The sequence below is a fragment of the Epithele typhae genome (assembly GCF_022376455.1).
Source record: "Epithele typhae strain CBS 203.58 chromosome Unknown BXZ73scaffold_4, whole genome shotgun sequence".
Lineage (NCBI taxonomy): Eukaryota > Fungi > Basidiomycota > Agaricomycetes > Polyporales > Epitheliaceae > Epithele > Epithele typhae.
This window is the reverse complement of record NW_025954195.1, coordinates 1421299-1436289: the sequence shown is the minus strand read 5'-3', so window position 1 is coordinate 1436289 and position 14991 is coordinate 1421299. Positions and strand designations below refer to the sequence as shown.

At 58.1% G+C, this 14991-nt stretch overlaps 1 protein-coding gene across 1 annotated transcript; it reads right to left on the bottom strand.

The window, feature by feature from the left end:
- Positions 1 to 291: 291 nt before the first annotated feature.
- On the bottom strand, positions 292 to 14485 carry BXZ73DRAFT_87805 (golgi-body localization protein domain-containing protein; the record flags this gene model as incomplete). Its single annotated transcript, XM_048024722.1, has 43 exons — positions 292 to 1069; positions 2099 to 2307; positions 2798 to 2859; positions 2914 to 3072; positions 3128 to 3184; positions 3244 to 3348; positions 3550 to 3733; positions 3795 to 3868; positions 3930 to 4107; positions 4969 to 5496; positions 5671 to 5785; positions 5833 to 6356; positions 6415 to 7035; positions 7092 to 7338; positions 7389 to 7793; positions 7845 to 7909; positions 7960 to 8178; positions 8239 to 8369; positions 8420 to 9233; positions 9285 to 9537; positions 9586 to 9733; positions 9784 to 9850; positions 9903 to 10427; positions 10463 to 10501; positions 10526 to 10596; positions 10621 to 10744; positions 10766 to 10852; positions 10874 to 10897; positions 10931 to 10954; positions 10994 to 11121; positions 11155 to 11173; positions 11204 to 11272; positions 11294 to 11398; positions 11426 to 11539; positions 11561 to 11679; positions 11700 to 11795; positions 11823 to 11856; positions 11884 to 11921; positions 11949 to 12066; positions 12094 to 13065; positions 13092 to 13157; positions 13212 to 13573; positions 13621 to 14485. 43 exons carry the CDS (start codon positions 14483 to 14485, stop codon positions 292 to 294), a joined length of 9942 nt encoding a protein of 3313 aa, XP_047882313.1.
- Positions 14486 to 14991: the final 506 nt, after the last annotated feature.

Genomic DNA, 14991 nt, shown 5'->3' with positions numbered 1-14991 from the left:
CCGCAGACCAAGGAGATCCGTCAGGCGCGTGCCAAGCTCGGCAAGAAGGAGATCACCATGGAGGAGTACGAGAAGTTCATCGAGAAGGAGATCGAGAGCGTCGTCCGCTTCCAGGAGCGCATTGGTCTCGACCTCCTCGTCCACGGCGAGCCCGAACGTAACGACATGGTTCAGTACTTCGGCGAACAGCTCGAGGGCTTCTGCTTCACACAGAACGGCTGGGTGCAGAGCTATGGATCTCGGTAAGCGGTGGTCCGTTCATTTGAAGCTCTCATCAGTCACTGATCGCCTTCATCCAGCTACGTTCGTCCCCCCATTGTCGTCTCCGACGTCAGCCGCCCCAAGCCTATGACTGTGCGCTGGAGCAGCTACGCTCAGAGCCTCACGAGCCGCCCGATGAAGGGTATGCTTACCGGTCCTGTGACTATCCTCAACTGGTCCTTCCCTCGTGCGGATGTCTCCCGTGAGCTCCAGTGCAAGCAGCTCGCCCTCGCCCTCCGCGACGAGGTCGTCGACCTGGAGAAGGCTGGCATCAAGGCCGTTCAGGTTGATGAGCCTGCTCTTCGTGAGGGTGTAAGTCTGCGTCTGCTTGATGTCTATGCTGCCACTCATCGATATTGCCCACAGCTCCCTCTCCGTAAGGCTGACTGGCAGGCGTACCTCGACTGGGCTCTCCCGTCGTTCAAGATCGCCACTGCTGGTGTCACCAACGCTCTCCAGACTCACTCGCACTTCTGCTACTCCGACTTCGACGACATCTTCCCGTCCATCCAGGCGCTCGACGCCGATGTCATCTCCATCGAGGCGTCGAAGAGCGACATGAAACTCCTCAACACCTTCAAGCACTACGGTTACTCGAACCAGATCGGCCCTGGTGTTTACGACATCCACTCGCCTCGTGTCCCGTCCGAGGACGAGATCAAGGAGCGTCTCGCGTCCATGCTCGCCATCCTCCCCGGTGACCTGCTTGTCGTCAACCCCGACTGCGGTCTGAAGACTCGTGGCTGGACCGAGACCGAGGCGGCGCTCATCAACCTCGTCAATGCCGCGCGCTGGGCTCGCCAGACTGCTGCGTAAATGCGCATGTCTCGCGCTTCAACAGCGCCCACGTTACGGCTATCGGTAACTTATCAGCGCACTCTCAACGAGGTGTCCTGTCTTTCGGCCCAGTTGTTGTGCTGCGGTGTGGCGGATAAGCAAGAAAACGCGTAGCCTTTGGGTGCCGACGCCGGTCCCGGTTCTCTCGCCCCCGACGTCCCTGTGGCGCTGCCCTCCCGCTCGCTCTCCTGTGAGTGTGCGAGGGCGCGTCCGTCGGCGCGGAGGACCGTGAGCCGGCGCGCAGAGAGCATGTCCTGCCCCTCGTCATTGTGCGGGGATGTGGGCTGCTCTCGTCTTCTCGGTTGGTGTTGGACGTTGTGGAAGGAAGGGGTGAGTGTTGGGCGGATTTCAACAATCCTCAAAATGCGCTTTCAACCGGCGTATCATGTTGTATCATCATTATCATCACGCACGCATGTACTGTACTCGTCACGCATCATTCATATCGCATGGTTGTACTTGTCGTTCTGATCATTACGAGGGCTCGTGGGCACTGGCGTGTAGACGTAAATCGTGAAGAACAAGACGCTGTGCGTGTATGAATAAGTCGTACAGATCGGCATTACAAGCAGCTGAGGATACAAGATGAGGTATAGAGGAGGTTGCGGTATAAAAGCGTCATGTCGTGCCGAGCGTGGTGAAAATAATGTGAGTGTGCAAGGTCAAGGGATTAGATCCTTTGGGTATGTCACGAGCACCATCCCGTCCCTCAAGCAGAAGGGGGGTGGGGCGGCAAGTCCTCTACGTGCGGCACTGTCATCTCCTCAAGGCCACCCACGGTCTGCGTCGACACCGTGCGCGGCACCGGCAAGGTGTCTTTGCGGACGACCCCGTCGGCGTCGGGGAGGACGTCCCGACACTTGCCCTTGGGCGGCTCCCGCCGCAGCGCCGCCTTCTCGTCGTCGTCGTCCCCGTTGGTGCTCTCCTCCGTGGTCGTCGCCGACTCGGGGAGCCCCGACGGCGGCGGCTGCGCAGCGGGGAGCCCGTCCGGGGCCTCGACGTAGATCCGCGGCGTGCTGGGGTCGGCGGCGGGCCGTCGCCGTCGGCGCTGCTGCTCCCGTTCACGAGCCCGTTCTTTTCCTCGTCGCGCTCGCGCCCGTGCGCGTGCTCCATCTCGAGCGCGGCGCGGAGGCGGTCTTCGACGACTTCGGTCCGGCGCGTGTTCTTGCCGCCGTAGTAGATTAGCACGCCGGCGGCGATCCCCGCGACCTGTGCGTGTCATATCGGGTGTGCCGCAGTGGCGGGGACGGCACGGAGGAAACGGAGAATGGGGGGAGGCACGGCGATCCGAATTTGTCCGCGGGCGGCAGAAGCGAGAGGCGAGCGGTGACGTCAGGACCACATCCAGCACGCAAGGTGATGGTGACGTACGAAGGCGGCGGGAGCGTTGTCGCTGTCGTCCATGCCGGACGTGCGAACCTGAAGGTGGTACGATGGAACAAGGACGTCAGCGCATGTGTTGTGGAGCGGGACGCGCAGGAGGATATGCACCGGTCGAGCCCCACATGCAGCCGCTGAGAAGGATCTGGAAGAACGAATTGAGGTCGTTGCATACGATGATCCAGACCGCGAGGCTGCGGGGTCGTCGTCAGCGTGTATTTCTGGCCATGACCGCAGGCATGTATATTTACCTAATGGGAAAGGCCTGAACGTCAAGACGTCAGTCGTGTCATCGGCGTGTGGGGCCAACCCAACCCACCCGGTGTGTCTGTGTTCCGTGAGGCCGATACCACGTTTGCGACAACATGAACTGGTGCTGTTCTGAGGCGGGGGTCAGCGTTGGGCCACAGCGAGGTCGTCATATATGCGGCATACGGTAATGCAGATCAATCTGCTCCTTCTCCGTGAGTACCTGCACATAGTTTGGATCATAGACGGGATCTGGCAGGTCGTCTGGATCGAACAGCTCGGGAAGGCCGGCCTTTGCACGCCTCTTGGCAACAATACGCTTGTAGTGCCAGATCTTGTAGGCACCTGAGGCTTCATGAGAGGGCAGTTGGATGGAGAGTACGAGGAAAGCGCTCCGTACGATATGAGTCCATCACGCGGAATGGAATGAACCCGATGCTGGTCGCAGTGAAAAGACCTACATAGAAGGTCAGACTCGGCTTCACGCATTCAAACGGCGAGCAGCAGGTGACGCACCCGTTTCCACTTGCTGGCATAACTCGACCCAATATCCCTGCTGGATATCGTTGTGTAGGTTGATCATCTTTGCGAGGAAGAGGACAATGCCGGTGCCCCAGAATACTGCCCAAAGTCGGTACTTTCATCGTTGACTGTGGCCCGAAGGAACTCACCAACAAGGAACCCATAAACAGCAGTAATAAACTGAGACGAGTTTAGCATGCGTCAGGGAATACCCCAATACTAGAACACTCACTCCCAATGCTGAAATGACCGATCCTCAATGTCAGACAAGAGCCAGGAAGGCCACTTGAGAGTACTCACGCGTCTTTACAAATGCCCATACACCCTTCATGATCCGCCTGAACTTGTCGCGCTTTCTGAGCACGTCTTCTACATGCCTGTCAAGAGCGTCCTCGTCGGAGTGCTCATCTATCGACGAGACATGTCCCCGTTCGGTATCCTGGGGCTTCTCCTTTCTCGAGATGGTGGGCAGCACAACCACAGGCTTTCTCGAGTAGAAAGATAATGGAGGCCTGCACACCGGCCAAAATGAGTGGGGCTCAAACTAGAAAATCTGATACGCACACTACGATAGCATTCGCAGCGTTTGTCAGCGTCGAAACCGTAGATATCTGGGGGTCTGCTCGGGGACGTTGGTCGGCCGGAAGCACTCACGCCGCGGTCGAAGTGAGGGCTCGCACCTATAACGTCTAGATGCTCCACAATGTCATCGTGGTGGTGCGTGTCCATGCGGTCGTGCGCAGAATAGGCGTCCTCCATCTCCTCGAGCGCGAGGTTAACCTGGCTGCCTTCAATGCCCCGCTCGTGTTCGTCGGGGACACGGATGTCGCCTGCTGCCCCTCGACGGTGTACGTCCGCCTGCGGCCGTGTGCGGGCGAATGAAAAAGGCGGTCTTCCTGCGCATGGGCTTGGGAGGGGCGATCCTGCGACGGGCTCCGGCGTGCGGATGAAGGAGGGACGGGGGCTGGGGCGGGCGTTGAGCATGATGTGGGTAGACACCCTGCTGCCCGCGCGCGGGCGGCGGACGGGTGGCCGTTCCTGGGGAGGAAGCTGGAGGGAACCGTCCGCAGTGGCTGCTTGCCATGAGTTTGAGCGGGGGAGCGTCGCGGGCGGGGGCTGCAGGTCGGGTTGCAGGGGATCGGGTGGGCAAAGAGGGTCGCGAGCGAGTGGGATCTCGGACGGGCTGAGGGCGCGTCGAGGGTCGGTAGCCCTTCTTACCCGGATGGAGGGCATCCTGGGCGAGCGGAGGGGGGAGGGGAGGAGGATGGAGGGCGCGCACGGAGCGCAGGCCAAAAAGTAGAGGCACGGTGACGCTAGGCGCCTGTGCTTCCAGGGAGTCCGCTGAGCGCTTCTCTCTGACGTCACCGCGGCCTGACATTCGGGTGATCTGAACCAGCTCGATCCGTCCAACTCTCGACATCCAAGCAGAGATAACGTGATTATTCCAGATTCTAGTTCATGTGTGTGTGGTACTACTCTAGGTCTCTACGGTGTAGATACAGATGCTCGCAAAATAAGTTAGCCCCAAGTGCCAAAGGGTCAGCACGCGCGTGCCCATGATACATCTAACCAATTAACTCGAGCAGCCTACAAATCACTCCTCCACTCCGACTCCGACCGAGGTCGAGCTGTCCGTCCGCAGCGACGATGGCCCCGTCTGCAACGTTTTGGTCAGCAATCGCCCCTCGCGCTCTCCAGCCTAGCCCAGTCCCGACTCACGCTTCCCGTGGGCGTGGTGTCCGTCTCGAAGCTTCCGCTGCCCCCGCTCCGCCCACTGCTTCCGCTATCCTTGCTCGCCGTGGTCACCGTGCTGTGGTTCTTTCGCCGGAACAGGCTCAGCGCCCGCTTCCGCATCCCTGCGCTCTTCGGCCCAATCGTCGCCATCCCGTCCTGCTCCGGTTCCGACGCACCCTCGTCCTCGACCGGCCGACCCATGGCTAGCCCCACGCCCTCTAGCGACCGCCGCGGCTCGTCGTGCGCGCGGGGGCGCGATCGCGCGCGCTCCTTCACCGGCTCCTTATCCTTGCGCGTGGGTTCGCTCGGCCGCGCCTTGAGCAGCTTCGGCGTGCTGGGGCGGCTAGGGCGGTCCCCGTGGTGCGCGTCCTTCTTGGACGCGATCCACTTCGTCTTCGTGATCAGCTCCCGCGCGACGGGGAGCACCGGCACGAGCGGCTGCTGGAACGCGACCTTGACCCACCCGCGCCAGTTCCGGCCAGAGGGGATGAACTGGTCCACAAGTTCCTCGAACTGCACCAAGTCCAGCGTTGGTATCAGCCCCACGAGACCGCACGGAGAGGTCAACGGAAACACTCACGCTCCACGTCTGGTTCCGGTACTCGAGGTCCCGCGTCCGGATGCGCGCGTCCGGCAGAGGAACGAGTCCTCCTTCGCGATGCTCAGCAGCAGGTGCAGGCTCGCGACCTTGACGCGCACGAACGTCTTCTGGCTCGCCCGGCTCTTCATCTCCCGCGCGTCGTCCGTCTCGTTCTTCGCCGCCGCCCTCTTTCCGTCGCTGCCGCTCTTGCCCCGCCGCCGCCTGTCGAGAGCGTCGGCCGCGAGAGACTGAGGAGCGCGTCCGTCGACTTGGCCCGCAGCGAGCTGCTCGAGTTCGTCCGCTGGATCCGCCGCGGCACCTGCAGCGAGTCCTGCCGCTGCGCCAGCGACGGTGGGGGGTTGCGCAGGTCCGAGAACGAGCGGGACGTGCCGAGCTTCCGGAGCGGCTGCGGCGTGAGCCGCCCGGCGTCGAGCGACTTGCGCGTGGGCGAGGGTATGTCGAAGAACGCGTGCCGGGGGGTGTCCGTCGTGTACGTGAGCATCGGGAGGGTGTCGGTGGTGTGTTGCCGCCCGGAGGGTCGGTGGAAGTGGCCGTTGGTGGTGCTGGAGCCGTTGACGAAAGACTCTGGGATGACGAAGGCCTCGGTCTCGGTCTCGGTGGAGCCGTTGTTCCGCTGTCTGCGGGCGGGCCAGAGGTAGTCCATGATCTTGCGGCCTACACGGATGTCAATCTGGAGGCGCATCGGGTGGAAGGTGAGCTCGAATTGTTCGTAGATGGTGATGCCGCCCACAGGGGGGAGGACGATCCAGTGCGCACGGAGGAAGGACTGTTGCTGTGAATTGGTCTGCGTTGTGAGCGCATGTGCCTTTGTAGAGGGAATAGATCCGAACCTTGGCAGAAGACTCGCTATACTTGGACAGGATCTCGGTCCACTCCGCGTCCGCTGCCCCATCGAACGCCTGCAGGTCACCCACGAGGAGGTGGTTTGACGTCGAGCTGTCGTTCCTGCTGAGCCAGTAAAAGTCCGTCATCCGTACCGCGAGCTTCGCGAGGAGCTGGTTCGCCTGGTCGAGCATCCGCCACGAGACCTCCTCCGAACTCGCGTGGAGTAGCAGTGAGCTCTTCTGGTCCGACTCTGTGTTCGCCTTGTCTTGCGCGAGTTTGATGGCATCGAAAATCAGGTTGAGCTCTTCGACGAGCAGGAGGATGTGCGCATCGATCTTGAGCAGCTCTACGCGCCCGGGGTTTCCGAATCCGCGCAACTTCTGCTCTGCGTCTCGTTTTGTCTCGAGCGCGTGTCGTAGCCGATCCTGCATGCCCGCGACGACGTCAGCGGCAGAAGAGAAGTTCGTGAAGTCGTAGCTGAACAAGAGGTTCTCAAGCTTTTCCACGCGCGTTTTGTGGGCGGCGTCGGTGAACAGTACCAGGTTCGTGATGATGTTGGACAGCGCTTGGAAATGACGGTCGTTGGCGGAGACGGTGAAGCGAGGCACATGGACACGGACTAGATCCTAGATACCCAGCAGGCTGTTAGTAACTTGTATGGCGACATGGACGGTGTACGTACCGTCTGGGTCTGAAGATGCGCATGGACTTGTTTAACCGAGCTGGCGGCCGATGTGATATCGTTGCGGAGACGCAAGCGGTTGAACTTGTCGTATTGGAAAGCGGCATCCGTCTGAGGCACTAGGCGGTCGAAATCGCTGTTGTCTGCTCGCAGATCAATCAAGACCTCGAGAGGCACAGAATCTTTGCCCGACGTGTTCGTAGTCGATGGAGAGAACGTTTGGAGACCGGTCAGCCATGCGAAATTCCTACGTGCGATGAGTTTCAGGTCAAAGAGAGGCATATTTGCACTAGCTACCTGCTCATGACCTTCCCCGTAACAGGATCGTTGATGTTCGTCTTGTCCATGATCGAGAAACTCTTCAACTTGCCCTGTACGGCTGCGAGGATACAGACGGCGTCCTCGTCTTCTGTGCTCCGGAGCACAATCTGAGGTTTGAGTAGCAGACAGAAGTGCCCTGCGTTGGCAGAAACGCCTTCAGCCCATCCTCCTAAAGGGTCCACGGTCGCCGAAGGTTTCGGAATGCTCTGTTGTGTAAGGTCGATAGAAGGGGCGGACGTGTCCTCGATAGCAAAGAACTTTTTCATAACACCGCCGACCGCCTGTGCCGCCCCTTTGTGCTTCTCATGCTCAGGGTGGGGATGGTGATGGTGAATTTCAGCAACCGCAGCCTGTGCTTGATCACGAATGAACTTCACGGCACTGCATAGAAAAGCTCAATACAAGCGATCGGATCTCATTTTATGTGCTCACCGCTGGGCCATGTGGTATTCGAACCCTCTTCGCGAACGAGAGCAATAGTAGTACTGCATTAAGATCTTCACCGATGTCAGTGTTGGCACTTTGATTCCTCTGACATCTCGCTTACGTCTCGAATCGCGTTGTCCATGATGACGTGAGGGTTGTGCATTTGGTAGACGTTATCGAAGCTTTCCCACTCTTCAGATGCCACCATGTCGGCGGGCATGAAGTAGCTGGAATTGCGATCGCCGCCCGATGCTTGCTGAGCCTTGTCCACTCGTTCAAGACTGGCGATGTAAGTGTTGAGAAGATCAGCCATCCGAGCATTGTCATTCGTATTTGATCTCTGCACAGCGCAATAGTTCGGTTAGTGTCATGCACCAAAGATATGCCGATTGGATTTCACCTTATGACCGTTGACCTGGGGTTGAGTAGTAGCCGGGGGAAGCTCTTCGGAGGGAGGTGACGCCGTGCCATCCTTGTGTTTTAAGTAATCCATACGTGCTTTCGCGAGTTCTATCTGGACCTTCAGAGCAGCTAAAAAGTGGGTCAGATATGTAAGATCTGTGCAAGCGAAGAGAACCCACATGGTTCGGTCCCAAGACAGCAACTATGAGTGGGCTCCGAACCAAACTTGGTGCGCCTTGCGAGTCCATCCATGCTCTGGCCATTAGAATTGTCTGGTCGTTTGAAGTACGTGAACCTAGGACAAGACACCGCAGGGAGGAGATGCACGTCTGGATCCGTGGGGATCTCTCCCTCGTCGACGGCGAAGTCGTCCATGTCGATCCACCTCGACTTGAGATCCGTGTGTGGAAGGTCGTTCCTGGTCCGGTAGTTACTACCCATGAGCGGAGAGTTGTCTGCAGGTGTGGCCTGTTTGAGCGGGTCCGAGAACACGGCCAACATGGCACGAAGATCGAGGCCCTTCAGTACCGCTTCAACTGCATAGAATGGCTTGTTATGAATGGTCCTCATGCCTTCCTTGGTCCTTTCGCAAGACTCGGTGTCTCTCTGATGCATGTCGACTTGGAAGTGATCAATGAGCGCCTTGACCCCGACGTATGGAGTGACGCCGTCAGACCATGCATCTTGTGAGTTGTCGATATAGACGTGGGAGATGAACAGCTGAGGTACTTGGATCAAGTACTTAAGCGTGGCCAGATGCTGTCCAAACTTGGGAGAGATGGGGCGTTTGCGTGGATAGAGGTCTCCTTGACGGATAGGCAGTGACAGCGCACTGTTGAAAAGGTGCCACCATGACCAGAAATGCGCGAATACCTCAGGGGAGAGATGCAGGTTACTGGGACTAATGCGAGCAGTCTTGCGGAGCCCAGACTTCAACGAGATTGACATGTGGATGAAGTCCGAACGGAAGCCGTTGTACGAATCCTCTGGAGACTGTCAAAAAGGTTGGTATCATGCCGGAGTCAGGAGACGAGAGAGACATACCTTGAGTTCTGGCGTACTATCCTTCTGCGACAGCTTGACCTCGTAGTGCGGCTTGAAATCCCACAGGCGACATTTGCGATCGAAAGGCTTGCCCGTGCAGGTGAGGCACTCGGGTCCACAAGCGCGCTCGAGTTTGAACCCTACACCGAAACACGCTCCAGATCTGAACTTCGCACATACGATCTGAGCTTTTCGAGGTGTTGCTCCCTTGATTTGAGTCGGCTGCACGGGACCACCGTACGTATCCTCAATGCTACCACAGGTGAGAACTCATCAGAAAACTTTGTGACCTTGCACGTACTTTGGAACAATGAGCAAGATGGTGTCACTCATGACCTGGACCAGTTCTCCTGCTTCATTGGGTTCATTGACAAGTAGCTGGGGGTTGCCCCTCCAGCACAACGCAAAGCCGCTGCCATGGCCTCTGATATCGTACGGATTGCGAGAGCCTAATGCAATGTCAGCGTATTAGCATAAACTAAGGATCGCTCTGACCCACCTTTCATGTGTAAATGAACCTGATCTCTGAACAGCACCCTGACGCGCCAATGCAAGATAAGCCTCAGCTAAAAATGACATAAGCCCTGGGCTGTACTTCACATGAAGAATGAAACGCACCTTGTCCCAGAAACCAACTGCCGGCGAACTGTCACGAGGGGCATGCGACAGAGTATCGAGCACTCTCATCATGTCCTGCGTCGCTGCCTGATAGCTGACGCCCCACGAGAAATCTGTTACGCGGTCTGTCATGACACGAATGATCGGCCTTGCATATGTCTTGACGGGCATGATTGTCTTTGGAATCTTTACGGCCAGCGGCGCGGCCCCGTGGATCCCGCTGTGCGCCTTGATGATCTCGCATTTGACCCATTGGACGGAGGCCTTGTCGCCCATTTCCTCCGCGATGACGAGGTCGCTATCGAAGTCCAATGCTGGTTGAGAGCCCTTCACAGAAGGGGGTATATGCAGCAGTGGCAGGGGGTATTCTCGGAACGTCAGGCGGAGGGATGATACGGTGAAGTTTATGTGCATGGGGATGAGGAGGGAGAAGATGGTGTCGCGAGGCAAACCGCTCCCAGCGTCGTAGAGGAAGTCGGGAATGGCGTCGTAGGAAAACGAAGGTGGTGTGACAGAGAGCAACAGCTGGTTGAAGACAAGACGAACGAGAGGCGGGGCACAGGGATGTCGTTGACGGCGGCAAGATCAGCGTAGTCCAGCTTCGGGATTCGAAGATCGCCCACTGGAGACTCTGTGTGAGCCTCTTCATGCTTGACCTGCCGTGCTTGCGCCTGCTGGACGGCCGCTTTCCATGCTACAGAGTGTACTTGGTCTAAACGATTCCGAGCATCCATGATGGACACCGTGTGTTTCGAGGTGAACTGGTAGTCCGACTCTGGCTGACGCGACGACGACGTCGTGGGCTTCGGAAGAACAATGGTGGCAACCTTGGCTTGAAAGGCCTCTTCACGCTCTTGACGGACGCGCGCTGCGTCGTAACCGGTCTTCCAGATTAGACCCAGTCGGGACTCTAGAGGGCTGTCTGCAGCTTCGACGATGAGTCTTCCAAGCTCAATCGAGATGTTGGGAACTCGCTTCGCTTCCTCCGCGGGTGGCTCCGGAGGATCTTGGAACTTGCCAAGCTTGACCATGCGGAGTAGGTTCTTGACACTCTTGATCGTCATGTTTATGTCCATGATGAGATCCGCGACCACGAAGTCGAACGGGATGCGAACGCGGCCACTGTCTCCTTTGACCCTAATCACGAGCGGGTTGATATCCGGCTCGAGTTCCACGCGCCAACGAGGCAGACGAACGAACTCCTCGAACTCCTCTTTCACTACAAGATCCTTCTTGATCGGAACCGCGACACCAACGAGGATGTGGTCCCACTGCGCAGCTATCTTCCGGTTCGGGGAGACCTCGCAAGTGAGGGAGGCGATTCGTATGAAGGCTTTGCTTGACACAGGGAAAGTCCACAGGAGCTGAAGCTGGTGGAGAGTGCAGCTGACATGTACACACAGCGTAGAAGGGGGTCGTGTAGTACGAGGGGTGGACGGGGGACGGGGAGGAACGAGCCGTTGCAGTGTGTGGGCCGCCAAAAGAGCGTTGTATATCTGGGACAGGTGCATCTTGGCTTGAACCTTCGGAATGCCGACGTCCAGGTGTAAGTCGTCCATGGAATTCGGAAGGGGGATCCCGTTCGGCCGTTGACCGGAGATGCTGGCGTTGACTTCGAGGTTGTCGACATGCAGAAACTCCAGGGAGCGATGGTGAACGCTACTCTCGTCCTGGCCATATGGATCGTCCGCGGCGAAGGGGGTTGCAAACGCATCTCGAAAAACGATGTTCCACAGAGAGAGCTGAACGAGGGCTCGGACTGGTTCGGCGGAAGACGCTCGTTGGTTTCGACGACACCCTCGATGATGTGTTCTGCAGGGAGCGCCAGCTTCGTGCGTTGATGTCCTCGGGCGAGGACCGCCCCCATTCGACTACAATGGCCGTCCCGCAAAGCTGTATAGCTTATGGAAAATCCGGTACGGACGGAAAGTCCACGAGATATGCTCAGTGAATCCTCGGGGGCGATGTCCGGTGAAGTGACAAAGACAGTGAAACGACCGACGGCGAAGGCTCCGGAAACTCCAAACGGTAGTTGGTCGAGTAAACGACGTGATGGTTTCGGGGACCTCGGCTTTGGTTTCCCTCCTATTTTCCTTGCTATGCAGGACAGCGCTCTGACGACGTCGGGCTGCCAGAGTTCTACGGCGATGTCTTCCGTGGAACACTGGAAGTGGGTGTATATTGATGAAACGTCCATGGATGAGACGTCTTCGGCCTCGTCGATGTACTCCCCCTGGCCTTGGCCCATGCCGCCGAGATGAACAGAATCAACCCGAAGCACAGTATCATTGGGATATGTTGCGGCATGGAACTCTTGGGGATGAGCGCCTCGTAGGTGTACGTCGGGCCCGAACCAAACCTTGGCGTACGACTGATTCATCGACAGCGTGTAGTTGAATTCCATCTCCAGACCAACGTAATCGCGCTCGGTGGTGCCAAAGAGCTTGTCTGGTCGTGATTTAAAATGCGACTCTGCGGATCCAGCAATGTCGTCGGTCTTCGCTTCCAAGACAAACGGCTCTTGGCCATCCTCGCTGGCAGGTGAAATCAGTCGAAGGGTTACGTCGCCGATGTGGAGTCCGAGGGAAACGCGAGGAACAGGGCTGAGCATTGTTGGAAGGAGGCTTCCTCCATGTACGGTCTTCTCGACAGACTTTTCCTTCGGCGCCAGCTTGTCAAGCATGTCAAGTCGTTCGGACAACTCAACACTACCCAGGGCAACTTCGGACACCAAAAGTTGGGCGTTCGGATCGCCGGACATGAAAGTAGGGGAGCCCATCCAAGGAGCGGGCCACTGAACGAGGAGGGAATCCCAGCTGAACGTTTTCAATGTTACTACCCGGAGGTGGTCCATGAGCTCGCCGATTCCATTCCTGTCGATTGTGAAGCGCGTAGCGGTGAGATTCACGGAATACGCTTCGGATGAGCTTGCGCCTGTGCCGGAGCCGAGCCATCTTTTGTGCAAGCCGTTGCTTCGGGGATGGCTGAGGCCCACGTGGAGGACGACGTCTCTTACAGTGGCGTATAGAACGATGGTACTCGCTCCAGGGTGCATGTCTGGTTGGAAGCCGGCGGTGGCCCGTGATAGCTTGACGTCGATGTTCCTTATGTATGAGATATACTGTGGGCGTTTCTGCAGACCAACGATGAGCTTTGGTACACGCTTCGACCGTCAAGTCAAAGGCTCACTGGAGTTAGCCGCGGTTTCTTAATATCACGGGACTGTCTTGCAGCCCACCTCCAACGCATAGAAGCCTGTTCGTGACGATGAGTGGAGTACTGGACGGACTGGATGCTCCTATAACATACCGAAAGCGCGCCCATGAAAGGGGAAGAAGGTGAGAGTGGGGATCTCCACGCACTTGACATTCGAGATCCGGCAGAAGTAGCATCTGGAGACATGATCCCGTTCGTTTTGGCCATATGCCCGTTTGAGGACCCCTGGGATGACCGTGATACGCGCAGGGCTTGCAAAATCTCATCGTATGCCCGACGGCGCTCCTTCAACTTCTTGAAGAGCCTTGAGAGTACGTCCAGTTGAACGTTCACTTTTCCCAAATCAAAGGACATCTCCACGCTGCGCGGTTCTACACCTTGATGCGGATTGAGGCGACTGGAAATGAAGAACTGGATTGCGGGGATGTCTACGAAGTAGTTGCCTCGGTGTGTCCCTGTGCTCTCATAGGGGATTGCGCTCGGAGCCTTTCATGAGACTCACCAGCAAAGAGCTGACTGCTTTGGTCAACATAACCTGTTATAGCATTGACTTGCAGGTTCACCGACACTGTGATCTGCGTCGCGCCCCACGCACGGTCCCATGTCCGCATGAAGCTGCTCTTCATCCGCGCATTCCAATCCGCGACGCTAGCGAACCTCCTGTGGCCGCTAGAGCCATTCGTATGGGCTACGGAGACCACGGTGGGAAGGTGGGCGAGCAAGACGGTGGTGTGCACTTTAGCGTACCCCACTGAGAACCTGATTCCCGGAAGTCCGGAGTGGGTGACGGTAGCGGCGTCGAGCTCAAAGTCCAGCCCGTTTGTGACCACCGGGAGTGCGCGAATGGCGACGCGAAGAGAAGCTACGAAGAACGTCCGCACCGTCGGACGAAGGCGCGGTTCGAGCAGGGTGTAGATGGAGGAGTAGAGGGCGAGGACTACCCCCCATAGGCGGCGCGCGAGGCGCGAGGGGGTGGGCCGCGAGGGTTTGCGGGGCTTGGTCCGTTGGGACATGCGCGCTTTGAGAGTATCGTCGAGTTCGACAGACAGACCTTGGACTTTGACGGAGAAGCGGCTCGCGGTGCCTGCGGAGGGTCTGTGGTAGGAGAGGCCTATCCGCTCGACCCTGAGCGTGCCTCTGCTCGTCTTCACATAAAGCCCGCGGATGGAGCGGAGACTGATGCTGCGTATCCGCACGCGGTTTGATGCCAGGCTCACGACGGTGGGTCCGATGTAGGTGCGGAAGAGAATGGAGAGCGTGAAGAGGCGGGCGACCCATACTATGAGTATATGCCACCAGGGGAGGCCGTTGAGGGAGCGAAGAAGCAGGGCATGAAGCAAGAGGTCCGCCGCGGAGTGCTGTGACATGAGCGCGGAATGCCGGAGAAGTGTTGTCCAAGGGAGGACGCCGAGGTGTCCACGAGGAAAGGGGCGGAGTGGAGAGGGATTGTGGGCAGTGGTGGAAGGAGCGTGGGCTTTACTGCGTGCAGAAGGAGAGCATGTAGTGGACGCCGAGTGTGCGCGAGTGGTCACAAGAGCCGTTGGGGAACTTCATCCACGAGTCTGCCACGAACTCGCGCTCATGCGGTGAGCGATCCGCCCAACACTCGCTCGCCGGCCCCAGCGGATCGGTCCTTCGGGCATCATGGGCGCCAGCTCACGTGTCTTCCGGTACACCTGGTCCACCTCAGGCCCTTCGCCGGTCACTGTCAGTGTACGGGCGGCTGTGCGGTCACTTCTTTTCAGTAAAGCTTGCGCTTGAGTTGAAGGGTCATTGACTTTGATAGGTTCGGGTTCTCGTACAAATTACAACTGCAGATACAACCAGCAATGCGATGACATGAACAGTCCACAACGCCCGCGATGATCATCAT